The 12631-nt window shown below is 38.8% G+C and overlaps 1 protein-coding gene across 1 annotated transcript in view; it reads left to right on the forward strand.

The window, feature by feature from the left end:
* Nucleotides 1-5650: 5650 nt before the first annotated feature.
* LOC134540302 (uncharacterized) overlaps nucleotides 5651-12631 on the forward strand; it is a 394175-nt gene continuing 387194 nt past the window's right edge. The window contains exon 1 of the mRNA XM_063382961.1: nucleotides 5651-5708. Coding sequence (XP_063239031.1) covers nucleotides 5651-5708 — 58 coding nt within the window. The remainder of the gene's footprint in view (nucleotides 5709-12631) is intronic.

Here is a 12631-nt window from a genome sequence, read left to right on the forward strand (position 1 = left end):
GGCAGCACTGAGATATAACGATTTGTATTTGAGCCTATCGCGAAATGAATTCGCGAATTTACCCGGTCTCTACGATAGCTAGTGTCGGAATCTTTTCACGAAATATGCATGGTCCTATAGTGATCGGCATTCATTTTGTCTTCTTCGGCGCTCGGAAGCCAAGACAGTCCTTACTTGCTATGCCTGGCGAGCGGTGAGCCCGGCTACATGAAAGAAGAAGATTAGAGACCGGAAAAATTCGCAGATTCATCTAGCGATAGTCTGAAATTCACACACACACCTTTAAGCTGCTCTTGCTATCGGCTCACTGTTTGTCTGGGCGACTCTGGTCCAATGAGAAACTCCTCAACCAAAGAAGTGACGAATCACGGGGCAATACCAGTTGAGACGACTCACAAGTCAGCAGCCAAACGAACTGGCGTTATTTTCCCGAGTGTACAGAGGACTGTGTAGACTATCCTGGAGGTCAACGGAACCCGAGAATTTTTCAGGTCCCTAAAGAAGATTCAAGACCGCCCAAACGAAAACAACTTCGCGGTTCAGAAACAATTTCATTTGGGCTGGACGGAGACCTCAGGTTTGCGTGAGACTTGTCACGGACGCGATAGTGTTTTCAAGCTTCGCCGGGCAAGAAAATTACTGTGTCTCCCCCCTCCCCTAGCCTATCCTCTTCCCTGGCGGTCAGTTCCCTGTGGAATGCGGGGAGAAACAAATGAAACCAGAAACGCGGCTGTCTCCGTCCTATGGGCAGAAAAAGAAGTAACATGATTGCAAAAAAAAAAATTAATTACTTTTTAATTTTTAAAATTTTTTTGTTTTAGCGGATTTTTTTTAGTCTGGGCCGTGTTCTTTACAGCCAAGTGTGATTCTTTTTTCCTAACTAAAACTAAGTGTATTTGTTTGGGAGGGGTCTGTGTTAGGAAGACTCTTAAGGGGCCCGCCTCGTCAGGGGGATGTGTGTGTTAGTGAGGCGGGATGATAAGCGCGACGCTCGCTGGTGCTTCTAGCGCGGTGTCTCCTCTGGACTGGCGCGCAGTCTTCTCGTCGTGCACAGGATAACTGTGATATCTGAGCGGTGACCGTAACATTATATGGCCGAGAAATGAAAATAAAGGCGTAATGTAAGTTCCTTAAGTGCTTTCAAGAATCTGTACCGGTTGTTTTACGCCTAAATATTACTCTGAAAACATGCGTTTTAGCCAAACACAGTTTAAAAACTTAATACAAAATCAAAAGTACTTTTCGGCCCTCAGCGAACTCCTAAATGCTTTTCGTAAGCTGTCCCCACTCGGATATCTTGAGCAGTTTTTAAATCGCGTTGTTATTCCTGAAGCTCTGCGCACCGTATGTGTGCCCGGGTAGGCGGGGGGCCTTAAGTGCGTCTCAGGCCGAAGCCTATATGTCTATCGTGCTGGGTTCCAGCCACGCAGAAAAGAGTAGCATGCATCATGTAATTTTTTTGGACATTTTCTAGCCATGGCAGCAATTATCGATGTCATGACTGACTCCCCTTAGAACCAATTGTGTTGAGCTGTCGTCATACCCACCTTAAGGCGTTACTAGGACACTATAATTGTGTTGTGATTTTTCTTTATTTCACCGTGGGAGTTGGGGCAACATAATTTATTTGGCATTTTACCAATTAATTTATTAATTTTGAAGTGAGTAAAAATTTTGTTAATTCATGATTATTTAGAAAATTGTCATATATATATATATATATATATATATATATATATATATATATATATATATAGGGTAAATCCAGGAGAGATGGACCATCGGGTGAGATGGACCGGTGGTATAGTTCACGAACCTGCTAATAGAAAGCGCCATGGTTGGTAGGAATGTGTCGTGGCAACTGTATTGCGCTTGCTGTGTTATTTTAGTTCCTTTGTATGAGTAAATTGAGAAGACATTAAAGAAAACAGAAAACAGGTAGGTCAAAAATTTTGTTAATATGAACGCAGTTGTGTCGTAGAGACAGTATTTTGCAATATTTTTGAACCATAATTCCTTACAACATGTAAACAAGCTAAACGTATCTTTGTAGTGTTCTGTAGCTACGCTGGGCACAACAGGAACGTAATGACAGCCTGGTCCATCTCTCTCTAACGATCGGGATAGATGGACCAAAATAAAGTGGGAGAGATGGACCATCGTGGGAGAGATGGATCATCGTTTTAAATGGGCCTACGTATTATTTATGAGTAGGTTGTAGATTTGTAATGTCGTTTCTACAAAAAAAATTAGTCACAAAACATATTGTTAAGTAATTTGTAGGTTAATTTCCAAACTTATAACGTAAATTCTTCTCTCCGTTAGGCCTACTTAAAAAACAAAAAATACAATATAGGCTGTATGCGGTAAAGTGAGCACTTTTGAGGCCATAGTTACTTTTTGATGTAAGTTTTTGGACATACGCCATTGCTAAGAACTTTTTCTGTTGAAGAAAAACTAATAAATAAAAAAAATAAATAAAAAAAAAATAAAAATACTCAAAAAAAGATACAAAAAACACACAAAATTAAGCAAACAATTGCTGTTGTCAACAAGGATATGAACACCACAAAATATTCCGAAACAGGAATATGGTCAGCAAACAAAGAAAGAAAAAACAAAGAAAAATGTACTAAGAGAACGAAAAAATCCCCACAAATGATGACAACACAAAAATATTGAAACCCAAAATAATTCAGCACAACAGTTGAAGCGAGACAAAAAACATGACAAAACGAAAAAACAAACAAATACAATAGTTTTACCTAAAAACTATTGTATTTGTTTGTTTTTTCGTTTTGTCATGTTTTTTGTCTCGCTTCAACTGTTGTGCTGAATTATTTTGGGTTTCAATATTTTTGTGTTGTCATCATTTGTGGGGATTTTTTCGTTCTCTTAGTACATTTTTCTTTGTTTTTTCTTTGTTTGCTGACCATATTCCTGTTTCGGAATATTTTGTGGTGTTCATATCCTTGTTGACAACAGCAATTGTTTGCTTAATTTTGTGTGTTTTTTGTATCTTTTTTTGAGTATTTTTATTTTTATTTTTATTTATTTATTTTATTTATTAGTTTTTCTTCAACAGAAAAAGTTCTTAGCAATGGCGTATGTCCAAAAACTTACATCAAGTCATGCTCTCCCATTGCACAAATCTTTTAAAGATAACATAGTTACTTTTATCATTTGATCAAATTATTATATTTCGGCCACTTTTAAATAGGATATAAATAATCGCTTATGAGCCTATTGCATGAAGTTTTCTCATTAGTCGCGTGTTTTTCTTCGTATTTAAAAGTTGCGAAGTACTCACTTTACCTCGTACAGCCTTTAATAATTTTGTACAACCTTTGTAGTCATTTGAAATATAATTCAGTCAATTTGTGTATAAAAATTAATTTTATATTCGAACGTAAATTTGATTTTGAAGATCAATACGCCTATTATGTTGACCTTTGTTTAGTACAAATATAAATTTGTTTAAAAGTACGTATGCAATAATTGACTTATTGGTCTAGTGGGTAGCACGTCCGCATGGCTTGTATGTTGTTTCAATGGCGAGGGCAACTACATTCCTCCCTATTGCATTTTTAAAGTAAAGAATAAGAAAGAGGAGTTCAGTGATGGCATGTCTCCGGGTTCCATGATTGCAATGAACGTGAAATATGCTTACATAACCTCTGAATTTTTTTCGACTGGTTGAAACATCACTTTTTGCAAAGAAAGCCTGCTGGAAAAGTACAGTTGATTCTTGACGGACACTCCTCCTATTGCATCAGTGTGGAAATGCTTGAATTCGCTGATGAAAATGATATAATTTTGCTTAGCCTTCCTAGTCACACGACCCATTTCTTCTAGCCACTTGACGGAAGCTTTTTTAAATCTTTGAAGTCTAACTACAACAAAGAATGTAATGTGTTCATGAGGAACAACCCATTACGGCAGATTACGAGACTGCAATTTGGCAAGTTGCTAGGATGTGCTTGGTCCAAATCAGCGACTGTAGAAAATGCAGTTTCCGGCTTCAAGGCATGTGGAATTATTCCGCTAAACATGTCTGTAATACCAGACTACGTTTACCTGACACCTAGCGAATATTCAACAATCATCACCCCTGACACAAGAGGTTCTAGTGAAACGTCACTTTCTGAAGCTACTGAAACGAACTTAGTTCAACTACACTCTCCAGACATTGGTTTGACATCAAACCAAGAAGCAACCATAATTACCGATAGGTCTACCCCTCCACTCGAATCTGCTCTGCCTATAAGACATTTCGAACAGCCTATCAGTGATGAATGCCTGGCGACTCCTGGAACTTCGTCAGGGCCCACCAGTGTCTCCGGAGTCAAAGAGGTCGACAACCCCACGCCAACAAAAATTTTGAACAACATCTCACCTATTCCAATCTTAACAAAAAAAAAACTACAGCCTGTGGTAAGAGTGCAAGTGTTTAGAAAGTACTAAATTTTAAGGATAATGTACAACGTATTACCCAAGGAAAACATGACAAACTGAAGAAAATAAAAGAACAAGAAGAAAGAAAAGGATGGAGAGAAGAAGCTATCCTAACTAGGACTCTTAGGCCTACCAAACATAAAAAACCAAACACCAAAGGATTTTCTCAGCAAATTTTGTATGATGACAGTGATGATGGTGACTGGGACGAAGATGAATGTGTCGGGTTTAATGAGGACTACAATACTACAAAAAGTACAGAAGACTGGATTAAAAGCACAGTGTGTTCCCGTTTGTTGCATGAGAACTGCACAAAGTACGAAAATAAGTGCGATGTATGTGGAAAAAAAGAACTAAAATTTTTACGGGTTTTGAAAGACTACATCTGAAAGAAGAAAGACCTTGTAAAACATGTTAATGTATAGGCACTGTAGACTTGTTGTACGTCAGAAACGATTTTTGTTTAATTGAGTGCTTAAATCTGAATTTAAAGTTAGTCATAAATGATTAAATAGCTTTCTCAATGCTGGTCCATCTCTCCCATATAGCCTGGTCCATCTAACCCTATGTATATGGTATACATGGACCAGTACTGCGAAATTTTTCAACATTTTTCTTCACTTTGTTAACGTAAATTTTCTACATATACCTTTGCTTTTCATATACATAGATCACCAGAATATCATAGCGAAATTTACTTCACCAATATCTTGACAAATAACAAAATTATAAGAGTTTCAAAAAAAGGTGGTCCATCTCTCCTGGATGGATTTATCCTATATAGGTGTGTATATATATATATATATATATATATATATATATATATATATATATATATATACCGTTTTACCCCTTACGATATAATTATGAGTCGAGTTTTGAATCGCCAAAGAAATTTCACTTCTACATATCACGTGTAGGTACTGAGTTACACGCGCTCTTTTATTTTTTCCTCTACAAAATCCACCAGTTCTAGCACGACCCTCAGTTTTATTTCCGGGCGCGATATGTCGCATCGATATCTCGTATCGATGTATCGAAGCAATGGAGCACCCCCCCCCCCCCCCTCCGGAGCACAGACTGTACCGTGAGAAAACCGCAAGCTGTTTCGCAAGACGAAACATGGCGTCGCCGGAGAAGAGTTGTGAGACGACGCAGTAGTTGGTTGGGTGTGTGAGGGGGGGGGAGGGTTAGGATGGATGAGAAGAAGGAGGAGAAGAAGAAGAAGAAGGAGGAGAAGGAGGAGCAAAGAGGTAAAACTTTATCCTCTGAATCGCTCGGGAAAGCTCACCGTGCCTGGAATTTCTACACCCGCGTCTGAGAAACAAGGACGAGTTCTCTGCATTGTCTTCAAAATAGTTTTGTCGACACACGCCACTGCTATGATTCACTCAGTGTGCACTGTATTTTTTTTTTAAATAACGAAACAGAAATATTCATATAAAATTACAGACATCTATAATTTTTTTTTTAATTCACACGAAAACAACTGCACCACTAAAAAAAAAAAAATTGCGTTCGCTGTAGCACTGGGTTCGGATTCTTACGTCGGGAATTTATGCCTTGTGTTGTCCCAGTAATACCCACAGGTGTCGCTGTGAACATTGGCGGGAAAAGTGGATGAGAATAAAAGGGAAGGGGGGGGGGGGTTGGTGGTTGGGAGGGAAGGAATAGAAAATTCGATGGCTGCAGTACCTAGCGCTGCCTAGCATCAAACACTGGAATCAATCTAGCGGCCATGACGTCATATAACATGGCCGTCGACAGCTGACGATTATTATTATTTTTTCCTAACCTAAATTAAAACTGTGTTGGGGAGGGTTCAGTGTTAGGGAGGGAGACTAAAGGTGGGTTTACGATTGAAAATTAAGAATTAAGAATTAAGACTTAGTCGTGTACTTATCATATGACTCTATGTAAACTAGTGGAATGGTTTATGATTGTCGTGTGTGAATTTTGACGGGTCGTGTGCGAACCATATGATGACTTAAGACTTAACAGAAATGGTTATATTTTATATTTTTCGTTAAGACTTAAGAGAAGCGACCAATCACAACAAACCGGAACCTTTCAGCCGAAAGTTTATGTCTTGGTATTGTACCGAGCGAGGCAGTATTTTTAGTTAGAATTCGTATATTTGTAATTTGTAATCATCATCCATTTCGAAAAATAGATATCCCATTTGTCAATAACATATTTCAAACCTGCTTCTCCATTTCGAACAATGGCCGACCATGTGTTTTGTGCTGTGATTGGTTAGAATTAACGACTTCTATGTCAACCATAAACTGGAAAATGTAGTTTTTACTTAATCGTGTGCTCGATGTTAAGTTATAATTCTTAAGGAAGTCAATCGTAAACACAGCTTAAGTGCGTCTCAGGCCGAAGCCCATACGCTCTAATCATGCAGGAGGGGTAGCATGCATCATGTGCTAGGAGGGGGATTGGCCAGCCATGGCAGCGATTGGGGCCATGACTAACTCCCCTTCACTGACTATACTAGACTAAAACTAGATAAGTTGAGGCCAGGTAAAACCTGCATAGACACAGGGGAAACCCTGGGCTCTGACATGCGGGATGCAAAATTTCATGCATTAATATCAAGCATCAGGAGGCTTACGGGAAATCATAAGGATGGATCCGGAAGAAGAGTTGGACAGAGTAGAAAAGAGTCTACCATGCGGGGGGGGGGGGGGGGGGGGGGTTGGGGGCTTGGACATTGCTGTCCGCATTGTTTTGGGTGGCGCTGGTTGTTTCGGGGGCGACTTTAGTCGTTTCCCGCCGGGCTGCTAGCCAGCCCACTTAAATTACGAAAAAAAATAATTATTTAGTTAATTTATTTAAGCTGTAATTCAAAATGTCATGCCTTTCAGAACGCAGCCGGCACTGGAGGTGAGGCCTGCCAGGCGAGCTATGCCATCAGACATGAGGGTCAGTACTAACACGACAGGCAGAGAACCCGAGGGATCAATTCATACACCTGCGCGTGCTTCGCACTATTTTGAATCTTGCACTGTGGTTTGTTTATGACGATTGTGTGTGTATGTAGTTCGAGGGGCAGCTGACGATCGCTGAAGACAAACCTGGGCGAGGGATTGGTGGGGGGGGGGGGGGGGGGGTGGTGGTCTGGAGGTCAACCAAAATTTCTACCTGGCGCATAAGCAACATACGATAATTCTTCCCCAAATTCCCCTTTAACGTACGATAATTTTCGATCATTGCATGTCATGATTGTGGCACCACGTACTTTAATTATCGGGAGTACCGGAAAGCTTAGTTCGGACTGAAACGCTCCCACTCCCCTCACAGAAAGGTAAAAATGCACTGATTAAAGGCTTCTGAAGTAATGATTTTATTTTCATATTATACTTTTATTTTATTGTTATTTTGACAGAGGGGGTAGACAGGAGGTGGTTTCTAAACCCAAACCATGTTTTTTTTTACAATCAAACTTTTTATTATTTTCTTACTTTGCTTTGGCCCTCATACAATTACATGATAAGTAAAAATTTATAATAATTATTTATTAATATTTACGCATCGTGCGCACAAGTATAATACTCGTAGGGCACTTGGATTAATGGACTCGATCGCATTTCACCTTAAGTTTGCAATCCGAAAATACAAATAATCTCAATTACCTTCTTCGCCACAAAATTAATATATTTCTTAACGCTTTTCACGAGATGAATTTTTTAGCAACTAGTAGTCTGAAAGGAATGTTTACTCAGCGAAAATATATGAGCCACGTAGTTTCTTTATAAAACTTTTTTGTCGTTCATATTTTTTCCCCCGCCTTGAAAAGAGTTGCGGAGAAACTCGTAACTTTCTAAAAAAAAAAAATAAATAAATAACGGAAAGAACCCAACTTCTCACAGACGTCACACGATTTGGAAGTCCAAGATTTTATATTTCTTTCTAAAAAAAAGTTGAAGAGTTACATCGTGTATTCCAGCTAACAAAGACTACTACATGTACAAGAAGTAATATCCCACTACCATGCGTGGCTTCAAGATAGTCCCCACAAACCGCACTGCTAAAAGTGCAAGAGTTTTTATTTTCCAACATTTCGCTTGAAACTAGATGCTGGACAATTTTCTGTAAGCTTACTATATTTTTGTTTGCAAAACTTTATATCTGGAAAATTAATTCGCTATCTCCATTTTATCTCAGAAAAATCAACTGGATTACTTTTCTTTTATAAGAACTAGATTTATATATTTCACAGAACACAATAAAATTTTTGTTATCTTTTAAAATAATCTTAACGGGCGACAAGCGAGAAAATCAGAGGGACAGAAAAAAAATTCTGTCAAAATATTTAATATTGTTGACAAAATATTGAACAGAAACTGTTAAACTGGAAGACGCAAAATATAGTAGCAGTGGTACGCAGTAAAAATGAAAACAAAAAAAAAACACATGTGATTTGGACACAAAAAAAGTAAACGACGAAGTAAGAGGATATGGAAGACGGTCTAGTGTTGCGTTGAAAATAAGGAGAAAATAAATAAATTTGATTATTTTGTACGAAAGAACTGATATGTCAGAAACAAAACTTCGCGAAACGCGCCTGAAGTAGAACACGAGAACTCAGCTTGTTTTTGTGTACCGGCGCGGTGTTATTTACCGTCAGCCGTGTGGCGGCGCGAGACGTACCTAACCTCAGATTTGGTGTGTTGGCAGCCGTGGATCTAGGAAGCGCGGGCGGAGTTTCCGGTTGTCAGGATCTAGAGCCGCTCGTGCGCTTGTCAGGCTCTGATCGGCAATTTTCGCTACGCGGTGTCTGCGTATGTCTTTTGTTTTCCTTTTTGGTTGGTTGAGGTTGGCACCTGTGGTGCCCTGTGGTTCTGGGAAGGGGGGGGGGGGGAAAGCCTACAACTCACATAGTTTCGGTTCCCTGCAAGAATTTCCGAAGATTTCCGAAGTTTTGTGTTTTGGTATTAACGCCACTTCAGCCGCTAAATCAGAAGTTTCCAATGAAAACAAGCATGCTGTGACTGACCTAACCTAACGTAATCCCTTCGATTTTTTTAATTTAAATTTTTGAGAGAAATCCGAAGTTGCACGAACGTGGTAGGGAACCGAAACTATGTGAGTTGTAGGCTACCGTCTCTGGGGAGTGTCGGTCTGCTACGAGCCATGGCCTGAGTGGGTTACAATTTTCGTGCCGATGGAGTGGCTGCGTAATAGAAATCCATTGTGTGGGAGTTTGGAAAACCTTGGTGGGGGGATAATAACTTAAGTTACGGGAGGTTTTGCTCCGTCTGTTACCTAATTTTCGAGTGCAGCAGTGTTCTACGCAGTTTTTACCAATGAGGATAATTTTTTTTCCCCCTTTTTAGTAAATTGGGAATTTTATCTTTCTGTCGTGTGAGCCTAGTCGCTAATGTCGTGGGTGTCAAATGGTGCCGTGCGTGCTGCTGATCATCTTTCTTCAACCCGGTTGAAGCCTAGTGCGAGGAAGTGTAAATGCTTGGTTTTGGGTCTTCTACAAATTTGATTTGCTTCGTGCGATCATTTGATATCTCCGGAAGCAGATGGCAACAGACAAACTGTAAGTGTTGAACTTTACCTTTCGTCAAGATCAGTGGCGTAGCCAGGATTTGTGTATGGGGGGGGTGTTAAGAAGCATGCCCCCCCCCCCCCCCCCGTATTAAAGCGGCGGGTCGGGGGGGGGGGGGGTGCCCTCCCCGGGAAAATTTGGATTTTAAGGTGTAAAATAGTGCTATTTTAGCAGTTCTCGGTACTTAAATTTAAATATTGTAATGGTAAAAAATTTATTTTTGTTTGAGTGATGAATAAGAAATTAATTAAAGATTTGGTGCTATAAAGGGGGGGGGGGGGGAGGTTGAACCCCTAAAAACTCCCCCCCCTGGCTACGCCCTTGGTCAAGATTACGGAATGTCCTACGTCAGACGGACCTTCTGTCACGCTGGGTAGACCTTGGGTGCTACGCCACGCCTGTATTTTCACCTTCCAGATATCTTTGGGATATAACTGTAATATTTTTGAAGGAAGTTTTTTTTTCTTGTTTTGGTTTAGACACAGCAGCAAGTAACTAAGTCGTCAAGTCTCGTTATGAGTCGTTACCTATTTGGATAATTATAATTTTATTTTTCCCAGCTTATAAATTATTGAGTGGTTTGTGGGGACATGGTTTACTTTTGGACTCGAAAAGGAAAAAGATTTTGTTTTTTCCATTAAGTGTATGGAAAGCCGTGCCAACCTATAAGTAATTTTGAGAAACATTTTATAATAACGTTGATGGAAATTGTTAATATTTTGTACCCTTCATGCGAGTTATGCGCATTGGGTATATTTCTAATAATAACATTTTATTGTAATTTTTCCGCATTTTTTATAATGTTATAAATTTTTATGTAGGTATGTATATCAAGTCAATTTAGAAAAGTTTTTAGTCAGGTGCTCGATAGGGTAATTTGTGAGGCAGAAAATTGGCTGTGAACTATTATAATAATTAATTGTAATTATATTTTCTCTTTGCTGCCTGATGATCATGAACTTTCGAACTGGACTGGAAGAGTTTAAGGCAACAAGTAATTAATTTGCCAAAAAAAAAAAAAAAAAAAAAAGAATGAGTAAATTAACTGAACCGAGCACCAACATTTATTGTGTCAAAGGTGGTAAAGGTATACCTGCGCGTAGATTGTGTATTGCTTAGGTCCATTGAATATTTTATAATTATATATATATATTTTTAAGTGAAGTTTTAATTGATATTGTCATTTAACCTTTTTTGTATATAATATTTATAGTGGAGGTTTTGATGTTAACTAAGTAAGGGAACAGGATCTTGTTCATGTGCGACAACCATGGTGCACCGGGGCGGTATAGGTATATTTATTATTTTATTGCGTTATGTACTCTAGTCAATAGGGGCGAAGCCTGTTATACCCTGTTCTTAATAGTTTAATTTTATATATATATATATATATATATATATATATATATATATATTGTTTGGCATGTAGGCTACTGCTCATGATTGCACATGATTAATGGAGAATTACATAACTAACTCACTATTTCGCTGTCAATTCTTTGTATCCTGCCTTCTACAAGCTTCTGGTCAAAGCAGGTGAAGGGGGATACAAGCCGTAACCAAAAACAGTGAAAAAAATAAATGACGGTTTGAGGGCCTACTAGCAGCGTTATTTTCACAAGGGTGGTAATAATTAGATATTAAAAAATAAAACAAGCGAACGTCGATTTCGTGTGGCGGGAGGGGGAGTTCTTGCTGTTGGCAACAGCGCGAAACGCGTAGACTAAAATTGGAACCACAATAGCGCTACAGGCGCGATGCTACAGATAAACATCGCACTATTGTGAACACGTAGTTTTTAACCACGTCACAAAATAAGATTTAAAAAAAATTATTCAAAAACCTTTGATTACCATTTCTTTTGCACTAAAAATACGACAGTCGTCAAAGGTTACAAGTTGGTTTCAGCTGACCAGTATGAATAAAAATTTGTTTATTGCAAATCTAATATATATTCGGAAGAAAATAAAACATTGCACGTGAAAGTAGTAAAATATTTCACAATTTTTTTGTAAAACATAACACTAAAAGTAAAAATAAAAGTGATTATGTTACCATAGCAGTATTTTATACATCAGACGAATATAAAATTCTGGATCGGATTTTAGTAACTTCACACTCGAGACACGATAAAAAAATATAAAAAATAATAAAATTATACTGAACCTCGGCTTAGGACCTGATTTTAAACAAGGAATTTTATTAAAATACTGTAGTCTTGTTAAAATTCATTTAATAGTTAATACTATAAGTTTCCCTTTGGATTTGTGAACTTTAGTCACAGATGACAGCACCGTGGTTACACATTGCCGTCCCGTGCGACTTCCGTTCCATTCAGGAAATGACTCCCACCAGATGTCGTATACCGAGAGCTAAGATGTTACGCGACAAAATAATCGCGTTCTTGTTGCAGTGTCAGAATTTCAAACAAACGCGCATGTCAGATGTTTACAGGAACGAGCGTGACAGTAAGTACTGTTGGAGTATTCTGTGTCGGGAAGCTGATCTGAAATACTCCGTATCTAGGGTACGGAAAAATTCGCGGGTTCAATGACCTGCAGGATGAACTCCACAGTTCTACGTACACTCGGTCAAATGCCACCCACTCAT

This window comes from Bacillus rossius, chromosome 16 (assembly GCF_032445375.1).
Source record: "Bacillus rossius redtenbacheri isolate Brsri chromosome 16, Brsri_v3, whole genome shotgun sequence".
NCBI lineage: Eukaryota > Metazoa > Arthropoda > Insecta > Phasmatodea > Bacillidae > Bacillus > Bacillus rossius.